This window comes from Protobothrops mucrosquamatus, unplaced genomic scaffold (assembly GCF_001527695.2).
Source record: "Protobothrops mucrosquamatus isolate PMUCROS unplaced genomic scaffold, P.Mucros_1.0 scaffold_92, whole genome shotgun sequence".
Lineage (NCBI taxonomy): Eukaryota > Metazoa > Chordata > Lepidosauria > Squamata > Viperidae > Protobothrops > Protobothrops mucrosquamatus.
Genome location: NW_015386168.1, coordinates 44,807 through 59,897, shown reverse-complemented (window position 1 = coordinate 59,897; position 15,091 = coordinate 44,807). Strand labels below are relative to the sequence as shown.

At 38.9% G+C, this 15,091-nt stretch overlaps 1 protein-coding gene across 1 annotated transcript in view; it reads right to left on the bottom strand.

The window, feature by feature from the left end:
* The window catches only part of TGFBR3 (transforming growth factor beta receptor 3), a gene marked incomplete at its 5' end in the record, with an annotated part of 85,451 nt that overhangs the window by 29,586 nt on the left and 40,774 nt on the right, over positions 1-15,091 (bottom strand). The window contains 3 exon segments of the mRNA XM_029283919.1: positions 1,189-1,336; positions 2,992-3,160; positions 13,121-13,304. Coding sequence (XP_029139752.1) covers positions 1,189-1,336; positions 2,992-3,160; positions 13,121-13,304 — 501 coding nt within the window.

Genomic DNA, 15,091 nt, shown 5'->3' with positions numbered 1-15,091 from the left:
CCCGTCAAAGTGTTATTGATTTTAAACATACATCCGAGTCTAAAGATGTAATCACACCTTCTAGCACGATGTGGTCCAACTTACAACATCCTCGTGCAGTTGTAGAAATCTGATTTTCTTGAGCCGCAAACCTATCACAAAAATGCTATGTAAACAAGGTGGGCTCTACGGTTTAGGCTGCCTTGGTGTCCTCTGATGGGCCTAGCTGCTGTATTTCTAGCAACTGTTTTCATTTTTCACAAGGCCCCCAAAAGGTAGCTGTGAGAAATGAAAAGGCCAGTTACATCCAGTTGCGCAAAGCTGCTCAGAATGCCACATTTTTACCCTAACAATAGGAGATTCTAACATTATGTAATGAGATCCCAGCACCTGCCCCAAAATGCCAAATGCTGATAACTAACACTGTCTAAACTGGAGTTCTTGTCAGTGAGAAATATCCCATATTTAGCAATACTGTGTAACTGACCACTGGCGAGCACTGCTCTGTGCAATTATTGGTTTTATCGTATGCCTCCCAGAATCACATTTGTGACATGAGCAGCCATATAAATTAAACTGACAAGACAGACAGATAGAGGATAGATGGTTTCATTTATGAATGCATTCTTGGGAACAGAAGGAATGTGATAGTCGCTGAATCCCTTCAGCTTTTAGAACTGTGAGTGGAACAACACAGGAACTTTGCATATATGGGACCCTTCCCCTTTCAATTGCTCTTAATATTTAAATAATAATAATAATTGTGATTTAACCACTTGATTTTTGTTGAATGAAGGGCTTAAAAAAAGGTTCAAATTCAACAGGTGCGCAGAATAGGATGCACTGCATCCCTGAGCTTTATAAAGGCTTTCAGAAATGAAAGTTGATCCATCCCTTACATCAGCAGTAGGGGATGATGGCCCTTTTATGACTCATGTACTTCAACTCCCAGAATTCCTGAGCCACCAGGAATTCTGTGAGTTGAAGTCCACAAGTCATAAAAGGGCCATCATTCCCCTCCCCTTGCCTCATGGTAGCAGGCTGCTTGTTAGTTAGGAGAAAACTAAAGCACCAACAACATTAGCAAAAGAGGGCGAGACATTTAGTCAGCCATCTGTTATCAGGCCTTTCCTTGTTCACAACAAGGCATGAGCTGTTAACAACCCCAATGCCTCCTCCAGGCCACAAAGCAGGGTAGTATTTACTTACGATGGCTTCCAATCTTCCCTGCACGTCATGTGATTTGATGACCCAGTTGACAGACTTTCTGCACTTGAGAATAAGTACAAGATCCCTGACAAGTGTGGTGTCTGGCTGAGATGGTCTGATGTCAATGATGATATCCACCTGGAAAGCACTGGATATGGAAAAGCAAAGCAGAGTCAGCCAGCACGCCAGAAAATTTCTGCTCTCAACCTTCTTCCAATCCATCATGTTCCCAGTGTCTGGCCAGTAGATTAAAACACTGGAGGTTATCCCAGACGTCCAAGCATGTGCAAAACAGACTGTTCCGCCACACTTGCTAGAACAATTTTAAATAACAATGGAAACAGCATACTTCTTTACGCTAATAACGCTGCTCAAAAGCTTGTCTTTCCCATTTAAAGAGTGCACATTTTCTCTGCTTTGGTGTTGGTTCAAGAAAACCACTTAGAGCTGGCTTTTCACATCTGCACAAAAGAGTTATCTCCGTTTGCATCAGGAGTTTTAAATGCAGATTTTTATACCTCCGTTCCCTCTGGTACGAAGCAAAAGTCCCTTTGCTGTCTCTTCAAACCAGAGTTTGGCAAACAGCAAAATAGACTGAGGAGTTCCATCTGCTTGCTGGATTTTAGAAGCAACTTCTACCTACGCAGAATTACTGAAGTAAAGCTTCGTAGCTTTACTTCATATTTTAAACGACACAGAGATACGCTAGCTTTGTTGTCAAAGATATTGTTGCCTGTTTTAAATCAATAGCCAATTTCATGCTCTCCAACTCCCAACTGTGAACCCTATTCCCTCTTCTCAACCCCTTTACGTTATATTATGCCCCTTTAACTCATGGACTACTATACTCTGTCTCCTTATGCCAGCCCCATAAAACTATTCAAGTCTTGGTGGACAATTTTCTTAACAAAAATGCATATGTGGTCTCTGTATTACCTTCTCCCACGATGTTTAATCAACTTTCTAGTTTAATTTTCCCCATTTCCCAGTCGTTTCCCACTTAGTAGGAATCATGTCCTGAGTTTTTCTGAGTTCAGAATTAAACAGATTCCTGTCAGGCCCAGGTGAAGGTCCAATTTAGTGCTGATTTAGTGCTACTCATGTCTTTGCACGGGAATATTCTCAACTAATAGCATCTGCTTGGAGTCAGATAAGGGGCAACAGAATTCAAGGGGGGGGGGTTGGTCCCCTTATGTTCCCTTATGTGTAGGGAGTCTAGGTTGATCCCTCCTTTAACTCTGTCCTCAGGTTCTGCCATTCCTTTCCCTACAATATCAACCTTATTGTCACCTCCTATGACAGTTTCTTATAATGAAAAGATAGTGCCCAACATACAATCCTAACCATCATAGAATTTGGAAGCAAAGAGGACTTCAAACAATTTTTAAGCTTATGTCCAATTATTGTGTGCTACATGATGTTTAAGCCAGACCTCCAATCCGCTGAATTCTGTGCTTATTATAACTTGGCATCGAAACCATCATTTAAAGAGAAAATATCACATCTAATTTGATTTGCTTCATTAGATTTGTCCCTTGTTTGAAATGTTAGGTCGAAGAGGTTGAATTTATGACTTTAAAACATCAATATATCAGTTCTAATTATAAAGTGGTTGGTTTTATCCCGATTCCCTTTTACGAATTTGTATCAAATGTCTACAAAATCTAGTCTCAACTTGAATATTTTGTTCTTTTTATACTTTTTATACTTCTTTTACAATATGAGGCTTGGTGCCTTTAAAACTGCTATAGAGCTGAAAATCAGTTCCTTCCCACTCTGGAGAAATATAATTTGATTTAAAACTATTACCTGTTTGAATCAGGTGCAATAAGTTCAATTATATGAACTTCTCTATCATGTGCCACACTAGAGACAATGCATCCCTCTGCTGTCTTTGGTTGTAGGTATCCGGCAAGGTAGTTCAAAGAAATAAAGTTCTTTTCTATATTGCATGTTGTAGGAAAAAATTGAACTAAAAAAAAGAGAAAAAGATAAATTATTTCAGACATTGGTTTTAATTACCTGAGATTATCAAATGCAATTAAATAGATTACATTTGCAGTGATGCCAAGCCACTAGAAACTTAATAAAATAGGAAAAGTACATTCATTCTTTTAATCTAAATTATTCTGGAAGTTTTTCTGTTTTGAATAATTTCTTCAAATTTCTGCCTTCTTTAGTTCTCTCTCTCGTCAGTCAAGATATTCGGAACATCATGGATTTCCAAGACATTGCACCCACAATGTTTTAATGACAATCAGCACTAGAAACACTATTTAAAACAAAACAAAACTAAATACGATATTCTTTTGTGTTCAGAACTGTATTTTTCCTTTTTCTATGTTTTTTTACAAATTTAATCAACTTTAAGTCATACCAAAATGTGGTAATTTATACCACTACCTGACATTCAAGAAATCTCATGTGCTGAAGGTCAAAAATTTCCTTCCATTTTCTATTTGATTTTATTTGTTCAAGTCTAAGAAAAGCTTCTAAAACTCACATAGTAAGTACAGAGTTAAGAGGCCTGGAGAGCAATCTGATTTTTAGCATTTTTCCATCTCTGCAGTTCATATTATTCAAGCCTTTTCTTATGCTTATAGTACATTTTTGTTAACGGAGTTATAATTCAACAATTAATGTGCCGATCCGAAGTTCTTAGATTACAGAATTCATAATCAAGGGTAAAGAATAGCAAAGCTCAATCTAGCTTAAATATGCACATCAGGTATCAGAGTAATGGATACAATTTCTCACACCATTTCAAATCTCGAGCAAAGCTTTGGTGCCAAAGAATGGTTAAAGACTGAGAAATCTTTAATGAAAAACAAGTTTCCATATTCACCATTGTTTCCAAATTTGCTTTAACTCAGGCTTACAATCACAGAGCGAGTGCCATATTTTTGTAATAGTTACACATAATGCACACATAGGATGACTTATCTCAGATGCACAACTTTTGACCTTTCAGCATCACCACTGCTACCTATGGAACACTTTCTTCGAAAACGAGAACTCCACTTCACAAGTTATTTATAACAACACACGTGCAAAAACACAACAGACAAATATCCCCAAATGCAATCCCACACAAAGAATACATGCAAAGATTGTATTCACTGTTCAATGTTCGAAGGACAAAGCAACCCTAGATTTATAATCTTGGAACTATATATTCATTTTCTGGTTATGAACTAGCTCTTGATCTGTGTAACAAATTAATTCATGTACTCAAGGTTTAATTATATGTTTAGAAATTAAGGTGACTGATTCCCTATATGGAAGATACGTTCTGGATGTTTTCTTTTTTTCTTTGCTTTCCTTTCTTGTTTACTTTTGTTATTTTTTATTATTACTTTTCTTTTCCCCCCCTTCTCCATTTTTGTATATTGTTGATTAAAACAAAACATGTCATGAATATCTCACTGTTCATTGGCTTTTAAAACAACTTCCAATACCAGTAGTCCTTGACTTACGACCGCAATTAAGCCCGGAATTTCTGCTGCTAAGCAAGATAGTTGTTGAGTGAATTTTGCCCCACTTTACGACCTTTCTTGCCACAGTTGTTAAGTGAATCACTGCATTTATTAAGTTAGTAACCCGGCTGTTAAGTGAATGTGGCTTCCCCATTGACTTTGCTTGTCAGGATGTCACAAAAGGTGATCACATGATCCCCCGGGACACTGCAACCGTCATAAATACAAGTCAGTTGCCAAAGGACTGAATTTTGATCAAGTGACCATGGGGATGCTGCAATGGTCCTAAGTGTGAAAAATGGTCGTAAGTCACTTTTTTCAGTGCTGTTGTAACTTTGAACGGTCACTAAACGAACTGTTGTAAATCGAGGACTACTTGTATTATAAAAGGGAGAGAGAAACCTAATCTCAATAGACTTCCCTCCACATCATATCTAATTAGGATCACTGCTTTATATCCTGCTTTGGAATCATTATGATTTTCATGAAAAGCAGATGGCGCTTTTTACAAAAAATAAATAGAAATGGGAACGGCAGTATCGTTTTCCTTTCCTTGTCCTTTTAAATAAACTAAATGCCACAAATGTTGTAAACTTTTCCTAGAGAGGAATTTCTCCAGCCTTTTGATTGCTTGGGTTGACTTTTTTTTTAATCCCGTCCTAATTTTCCAATATCCAACTTGAGATCTGGCAGCTCGAACTGTCTATGCGGTGATTCACATCTGATCCTACCAAAGACGGGTATGAAGGGATTGAGACTGGCAGTTTTATTTTTTATTTATTTTTTAAATCTTTTCCATCCTGACTCAGTTTTAGTGTCCCTTCGCCTTCCTCTCTGGAGGATCCTTCTGTGTCAGCCATGAGAAAGTAAATCTATTCGTGGAGCCCGACAGAGCACTCCCCAAACATCTGCTAAGTATCCTGCCAGATGGGATCTCAAAGCTGCAGAGATTCTGCCAACTCCTCCCATCCAGACCGTGGAAAGTGATCCTGAAGATGTCCAGCTTGCGCTCAGATTAATGTAGTCAAAAGGGCACACGTGCAAAATTGATGCTCGGTACGAGTAATGCAAGTTCTTTAAATGGGCAGGTGGCTTTCCAACCAGTTCTCTGAGAGTTATCACCACGCGTTTCAATGTGAAACACTATAGGAGATTTTGTATTTTCAACTGTGTGTTTCTGGAGCGTCCTCATGTTTCAGTCATCGGCACCAGCAGATAAATAAGTCAAAAATGGGACAGCTGCTTTCATCGTGTGGGTATCACCTTAAATCATATGCTGTTTGGATGAATTCAGCTACAGGGGACAATCATAGTGCAATAGTAAATTACCAACACTGGAGGTAAAGGACAGGAGTCCTTTGAGCTGAACTAGACTTCTGGTCTATGTGGACATACCCAGGTAGATTTCATGGCAACAAAACCAAATTGCTTCGACATTATGCTCCCCCAAGGTGGTTTTGTGACTTCCCAGTCTTAGCCTTCCACCCAGAGATTCTCTGAGAGTTGTATAAGAGTTCATGAAGTTTGTCACATATCTTTGTTTTGTTTTGTTCTTCAGCTCTGCTAAGCTGGTTAGGTGAAACTCTGCTAAGCTGGTTATAGTGCTTGGCACTTAAAATAAAAGATACAGATGCTGCGTTTTGTTTTAGCCTTAGAGCACAATTTGCTGTTGGGCGTGGCATTGCAATAGCACTAGCAAAGAGCACTTAAGACTTATATACTGCATCATAGAGCTTTGCGGCCCTCTCAAACTCCGTCAGGATCGAACTCCAGGTTGTAGGCAGAGTTAGCCTGCAATACTACATTCTAACCACTGCGGCATCATCTTGAGTACAGGTAGTCCTCGACTTACAACAGTTCCTTTTGCGACCATTCGAAGTTACAACAGCACAGAAAAAAAGCGACTTACGACCGTCTTTCACGCTTGTGACCAGTGCGGCATCCCCTCGTGGTCACGTAATCAAAATTTAGAAGCTTGACGAATGACTCATATACATGACATCTGCAGTGTCCCGGGATCACGTGATCACTTTTCCAACCTTCTGACAATGGGGAAGCTAGATTCACTTAACAACCGTGTTACTAACTTAACAACTGCAGCGATTCACTTAACCACTGTGGCAAGAGAGGTTGCAAAATGGGCAAAACTCACTTAACAAATGTCTCACTTAACAACAGAAATTTTGGGCTCAATTGTGGGTCGTATCTCAAAGGCTACCTTTGCTTTCGGAGTCTGAGATTGGGTAGTTGTTTTGTCCCTTGTGTATGGCTTGCTTTTCCAGAGTGTATGGCCCCCCCACAACCAGTTACATCCTTGATGCTACTGAATTAGGTTGGGGCAGTTGATGGAGGAATGGAAAGCATTGAATAGAGATTATGCAAGTTTGTCTACTAACAGAACTTGTAAATTAGAGATTTTTTAAAAAACAACAACAACAACACTATTACTATGGAGAAATTAATGTGCATATGAGTGGGTGGGCTTTATGTTTGCTATGTTTTATTTTGCAGGTAGTTAGTGGAAAAGTGGGTGAGTGGGTGGCTGGGTATGTGCACCACACTGTTCTGGTGTCTTATTACTTTAATGTTATCTGTGTAGTTAGGAAGCACCAGCCGCCTTTTGTATATGTGTCTGTCTGTATCTGCTTTCAGCAGTTACTCCTATGTGCAAGCAAAAACCTCAGCAAAAGATAGCTTCAACTGCTATTTTTAGTAATAAGGCCCTAGTTCAACTTATTCATTTTTCTCTATCTAATTCTCAATTAAAAAGAGTGTTTGTCGGTAGTCCAGCTTAGGGTGAGAGGAGACACAGTTTTCATTTCATATCTACATCTACTGCATATGATATAATTGGGCTGATAAGCTACTCCAACTGAAAAAAATACCCCAAGTAATGTAAAGCCCCCTTTACAGGAAGCAGTAAACAAGACAATGAATAATGACAGCCATCTCCCCTTCGTCAACTGCTGGTGGCACTTCCTCTGTTTAACCATCCACTAAGGCCCTCCAGGGTAACCCAGGTCCTGACAGCTTTCTGAAACACTACCAGGGTTTCAGTCAATCTCATCTATGTAGATAACTTCTTCCAGAGGAAAGAGGGAGAAGGCTCACCACCAGGTCCCTGATGACAACACTTCCTTGGGGTTGGGACACATAGTAAGCTGCCTCTTCTACATCTTACCAGATAAGCAGATACCACTAGAAGGAGGAGTCTGATACATACTGAGTTCCTAAGACACAAAGGCTATAAAAGTAATGACCAACATATTGAACTGTAACCAGAAGCCTACTTGGCAACCTGTGCAGCTTTCATTGTACCACGATAGAACAGACAAATTAGACTTAAACTATTACTAATCAGGCTACTGCATTCTAGTATGATATTCAAGGTAGCATGAGTTGCAAACCTGAAATGACAACAAAGGGTGATTATTTACAAAGCTTCCTGATTCAGGAATAGCTAATTTGGTGCATCAGATGGAGCTATACAAATGATTTTAATTTGCTCTTCCTGCCGAAGTTGTGAATCCAGGGAGTATAAAACAAATATTATAGCTGCTGTTTTGCTATAATGCTCGTGCAAATGAAAAGTTGTGAAAGCCGTGTATATTCTGAAGTATATGTCTGTAAATTTGATATAAAAGAGATGGCTTGTCAAGAATTCAGTGATTATTGTCAGTGGAGAAGAAAAGTTTGGAATCTGGGTAGATGCTAATAGCAGATAAATGGCATGGCTCAGAATAAGACTGCATTCTACAATCTTACAAGATCTTTTTGTCATCGGGGAACGTTAGATGCTCTATACAAGGTTCTCAGGGAATATATACTTATTTACCTGCTGGTCACTATTTTATTAATGAATTTAGATTTATTTATTTACTACTATTACTATGAACTAGTAGATATTATAGCAGTAGTTGTTTTTTTGTGCTATATGTCTAGCCCTGTTGTGCATGGATACAGTAGTCCTTAGGCCACAGTTGTTCCCAGGCAGGTAGTAAGGATCTCTATAGCAACTTTATAGCAATGCTGAATTCATGGAAAAACAATTCCTCAACAGATAAACTAATGGGGACAACATATTAATTTCTGATATTTTTTTATAAATTTTTCCAATGTCTTATACACAACGATTATTCTTCCACTACATAAAGGATGAAAATTACTGTTCAGTTGTTGGTCTTCAGCTTTTGTATATCTTATTTTTCCTTTACAAGAAAATCAGTGCCAACAACCTTCACCTGTCCTCTACTTCATTATGCCACTCACATAAACATTGCCAGCAAATGAACAATAACAGCAAAACATCGGTTTGGGATATGTGGTTGCCTGGAGCAACAATTGCTAAGAAAAGGGCTGATTCCAGGAAAAGAAAAGAACAACTGACAAATAACTCTTACCTCCTTTGGATGTTGCCAACTTTTTGATCTGAACTGAAAAAGTGTGTCCTGGATCTTATTATTTATGTGTGAGTGTGTGTCAACAACTTTGCTTACAAATGGGGAAAGCAATATCATGCTTTTTTATTAATTAGGTGTTATCTTGATATTCCTATCCAACATGACCNATATTAAAACAGACAAACAAAATACATCAAAGAACAAAAAACCCCCATAAAACCAAATTAAAAGCCAAATATTCGAAGCTGTGTGTCAATTAAAATTTTCTTAAAATCATCCCTACCTAAAATCCTCCCTAGGTCAGGTCCGCTTGCTGGAAAAGCCATGTCTTGAGGGCGCGGCGGAAAGTAAGGAGATCCGGAATCACCCGGATCTGGGGGGGTAGTCAGTGCATCATATAGCATTCCAGTAAAAAACAGGTTTTATGCCAGTTTGGTCTGGGGGTTCAGGCACCAGGCTAGTAACCAGGAGATGGTGAGCTCTAGTCCTGCCCTAGGCACTCTCAGCTCAATCCACCTCACAGGATGATTGTTGTGGGGAAATATGAGGAGGAAAAAATTAAGTTATGTTTACTGCCTTGAGTTATTTATAAAACTAATAAAGGTGGGATAAAAATGAATAAAATATTACTAACATGTAAAACTTTAAATTCGTCAGAAAACCTTTCTGATCAGCACCCAGTTATTCAAACATTAGTTTGACAAGCACCAGGATTAGAGACAAATTGTCAGAGTGTGGCAAGCCTTATTTTACAGCCCTCCTTCTTTTAACCTCTTATCTCTCAATTGCTACTTCTGGGGGGTATCAAATGAAACCCTTTGAAAGTCAAAATTCACCCAGATGTCCCCAGCTAACATTCTGTTTAACTTGATCCTTTTTAATACACTGCTTTCCCCCTGTGGCAATGACAAGGGTACAAAGGAAACAACTTTTGGTGTGATTTTCTTATCTCAGGGGAGCCAAGGAATGTCCCTCGGGTAAAATTGGAGACAAACATTAATTAAACCCCATTTCTTATTAACAGTCATATAAGCTTCAACGGACTTACCTTCACCCACTTTTATGTAAACATTCCTGGATATTTTAAATTCAGTGAAGGACGTTACTGCTCCATATTCCTTTTCAGCCCACTCTAACAGATGCTTATTTCCTTGAGGAAGGGGTTTCTCTTCTCTCTTTGCTGTCAAGGAGAAGTCTTCCTTCACAAACTGCACCGTGGAGCCTGCTGAAACCTGAGGAAATTGGAAGCCATATTTAAGGTGGCAGTCACCCGCTACCAAACAATTGTCTCTTCAAAAACGTACCAACTGTAAAATCATGACATTAAAACAGTGTCACTGTCTCCACTACCTGCTAAATCAGCGGTTCTCAACCTATGGGTCGTGACCCCATTTGGGGTCGATCGACCATTTCACGGGGGTCGCCAAGCAAGGCTGTCCACCATTTTTCCCCCTTTTCCGGCGGATGCCTTACCTCCCTTGAGCTGGGCCAGCTGGTGGTCGGCCTGCTCCGTCTCTGCCACTTGCCAGCTACACCTCGGCCGGCGCAGGGGGCGGAACCACCCATGTGCGGTGCTCCCGGGCAGGGAAAGTCCTCGACTTGCGACCGGTTTAGTCCTCAACTTACGACCGGTTTAGTCCTCGACTTACGACCGGTTGGGGGTCACGGCATTAAAAAGGTTGAGAACCACTGTGCTAAATAAACTATATTCAAACACTTGGACAACCAAAGTCACTTTAAATAGAATATCGCACCAAAAGCATGGATTTCAATTCTTCTCAGTTAGCTATCAATGAAAGATTCAGTGTGGATAAGAAGGTATTTTACCTTCTAGAAAGAAAACATAGAAAACACACATAAGAATTTGAAAGATGGCCCCAAACGCTAGATATTTCGTAACAAGATCTTTTGCATTGTATCCCAATAAATAGCAAAAAAACAAGCCTTACATAATTAAGAAAATAATAACAAAAAAGCTGATTCTTTTGGGGGATACCTGTAACTCTAAAGAAAAACAGCCTATGACGGCCTTCTTCAAGCTGTCACTCCCCAGTTGTGGTAGGACACCTCTCAGAACCCCAATAAACAATACCTGAAAATGTTAGGTCCTGTAATTCCAGCATAACCTGATTCACACAAAGCAGTCTAATAAAGATTAGGGGAACCCTTGTTAATGGGAGATTCCATTGTTCATTGAACCTCCATATTATATTGCATATGAAGACGAATGCTGATTTAATACTGGACTCCTGTTCGCTACACAAGAAAACAGAACATGGTTTTTTTTTCTGTTTCATTTGGTGAATGGATAAAATTCACTCAGATATACATGTAATAATTGTATTGCATGAAATTATGGGCTTATTAATGATATGCCATTATTCACCATTTTTTTATATTCCTGTCTTTCTTCCTTTTAAATATATAATTTTATTAAAATTATCATAACATAAAATGCAAACGAAAACAAGATAATAGAGTAGTGGGGGGAACAGAAAAGAAGGGGAAAGAGATGTGTGGGGTCAGGGGAAAAAAAGAAGGGAAAAAAAGCATTAAGTTCCAACTTTTTCCAGCTCAGTAGAATAAAAATAATCAAACATAGCCTCGTTTTTTTTTACTTTTACATGCTTAATATATACTAGCCATTTCCATAATAACAAGCATATCTAACCAGAAATCCCATTTTATTTATTTTTTCTTCCCTGATCACAAAGCCTAGAAGCAGTTACTGAGTAGAAACAAAACTGGATATATGCTTTGCTTTAATTAAACTAGTCAATTTGGCCATCTTTCTATATTGTATTTAAGATATTGTTCCACTGCTTCATTGTCATTTATGACCTCCAAGTTCACAAGAAGTTCTAAAGCAACTGAAACATTCAAGTCCGACTCTCGGAAACAGCATTAGAGGATATGAAGTCAACCAACACAGGAAGCTGCCTTACACTGAATTAGAGGANATAAATTATAGCACGACAATTAGAATTAAGACAGAAGCCTAACATTCACATCACATTTTCAATACTCTAGATATGGATTGCTTAAGGCTAGAAAAATCAGACACAAAAGTTGGCCGTCTCAATTGCTATAAACTGGAATCTCAAAAGATGGCAGTCAGAACCCTTTATGTTGCTTTCTGATGTCCTGATTATAACTGTAACCCATGCTTGCAATGTAAATAGCCAAAAGATCTATTAAAAATACTGGTAATATAAATGGCAGGGGACTGGATTTATTAGATTCCAGTTTAAGTGCACAAAATTAGAGCATCCATCCCTCCATGTTAGCATCCCAAAATGAATTGAGTTCTTTACTTCCAAGGAAAATAGTGAGCAATAAAATATTGTGTCATATTTCGGTATTTCCCTGCACTGCCAAAGAGCAAATTATTTTGAGATGTAATCAGTGCATCATATAGCATTCCAGTAAAAAACAGGTTTTATGCCAGTTTGGTCTGGGGGTTCAGGCACCAGGCTAGTAACCAGGAGATGGTGAGCTCTAGTCCTGCCCTAGGCACTCTCAGCTCAATCCACCTCACAGGATGATTGTTGTGGGGAAAATATGAGGAAAAAACATTAAGTTATGTTTACTGCCTTGAGTTATTTATAAAACTAATAAAGGTGGGATAAAAATGAATAAAATATTACTAACATGTAAAACTTTAAATTACAGTCAGAAAACCTTTCTGATCAGCACCCAGTTATTCAAACATTAGTTTGACAAGCACCAGGATTAGAGACAAATTGTCAGAGTGTGTTACAGCCCTCCTTCTTTTAACCTCTTATCTCTCAATTGCTACTTCTGGGGGGGTATCAAATGACACCCTTTGAAAGTCAAAATTCACCCAGATGTCCCCAGCTAACATTCTGTGTAACTTGACCCTTTTTAATATACTGCTTTCCCCCTGTGGCAATGACAAGGGTACAAAGGAAACAACTTTTGGAGTGATTTTCTTATCTCAGGGGAGCCAAGGAATGTCCCTCGGGTAAAATTGAAGACAAACATTAATTAAACCCCATTTCTTATTAGCAGTCATATAAGCTTCAACGGACTTACCTTCACCCACTTTTATGTAAACATTCCTGGATATTTTAAATTCAGTGAAGGACGTTACTGCTCCATATTCCTTTTCAGCCCACTCTAACAGATGCTTATTTCCTTGAGGAAGGGGTTTCTCTTCTCTCTTTGCTGTCAAGGAGAAGTCTTCCTTCACAAACTGCACCGTGGAGCCTGCTGAAACCTGAGGAGATTGGAAGCCATATTTAAGGTGGCAGTCACCTGCTACCAAACAATTGTCTCTTCAAAAATGTACCAACTGTAAAATCATGACATTAAAACGGTGTCACTGTCTCCACTACCTGCTAAATCAGCGGTTCTCAACCTATGGGTCGTGACCCCATTTGGGGTCGATCGACCATTTCACGGGGGTCGCCAAGCAAGGCTGTCCGCCATTTTTTTCCCCTTTTCCGGCGGGTGCCTTACCTCCCTTGAGCTGGGCCAGCTGGTGGTTGGCCTGCTCCGTCTCTGCCGCTTGCCAGCTATGCCTTGGCCGGCGCAGGGGGCGGAACCACGCATGCGCGGCGCTCCCGGGCAGGGAAAGTCCTCGACTTAAGACCGGTTGGGTAGTCCTCGACTTACGACCAGTTTAGTCCTCGACTTACGACCGGTTTAGTCCTCGACTTACAACCAGTTTAGTCCTCGACTTACGACCGGTTGGGGGTCGCGGCATTAAAAAGGTTGAGAACCACTGTGCTAAATAAACTATATTGCAAACACTTGGACAACCAAAGTCACTTTAAATAGAATATCGCACCAAAAGCATGGATTTCAATTCTTCTCAGTTAGCTATCAATAAAAGATTCAGTGTGGATAAGAAGGTATTTTACCTTCTAGATTAGAAAGAAAACATAGAAAACACGCATAAGAATTTGAAAGATGGTCCCAAACGCTAGATATTTCTTAACAAGATCTTTTGCATTGTATCCCAATAAACAGCAAAAAAACAAGCCTTACATAATTAAGAAAATAATAACAAAAAAGCTGATTCTTTTGGGGGATACCTGTAACTCTGCTTTAAAGAAAAACAGCCTATGACGGCCTTCTTCAAGCTGTCACTCCCCAGTTGTGGTAGGACACCTCTCAGAACCCCAATAAACAATAGCTGAAAATGTTAGGTCCTGTAATTCCAGCATAACCTGATTCACACAAAGCAGTCTAATAAAGATTAGGGGAACCCTTGTTAATGGGAGATTCCATTGTTCATTGAACCTCCATATTATATTGCGTATGAAGACGAATGCTGATTTAATACTGGGCTCCTGTTCGCTACACAAGAAAACAGAACATGTTTTTTTTTTTGTTTCATTTGGTGAATGGATAAAATTCACTCAGATATACATGTAATAATTGTATTGCATGAAATTATGGGCTTATTAATGATATGCCATTATTCACCATTTTTCTATATTCCCGTCTTTCTTCCTTTTAAATATATAATTTTATTAAAATTATCATAACATAAAATACAAACGAAAACAAGATAATAGAGTAGTGGGGGGAACTGAAAAGAAGGGGAAAGAGAAGTGTGGGGTCAGGGGAAAAAAAGAAGGGAAAAAAAGCATTAAGTTCCAACTTTTTCCAGCTCAGTAGAATAAAAATAATCAAACATAGCCTCGTTTTTTTTTACTTTTACATGCTTAATATATACTAGCCATTTCCATAATAACAAGCATATCTAACCAGAAATCCCATTTTATTTATTTTTTCCTCCCTGAGCACAAAGCCTAGAAGCAGTTACTGAGTAGAAACAAAACTGGATATATGCTTTTCTTTAATTAAACTAGTCAATTTGGCCATCTTTCTATATTGTATTTAAGATATTGTTCCACTGCTTCATTGTCATTTATGACCTCCAAGTTCACAAGAAGTTCTAAAGCAACTGAAACATTCAAGTCCGACTCTCGGAAACAGCATTAGAGGATATGAAGTCAACCAACACAGGAAGCTGCCTTACACTGAATTAGAGGA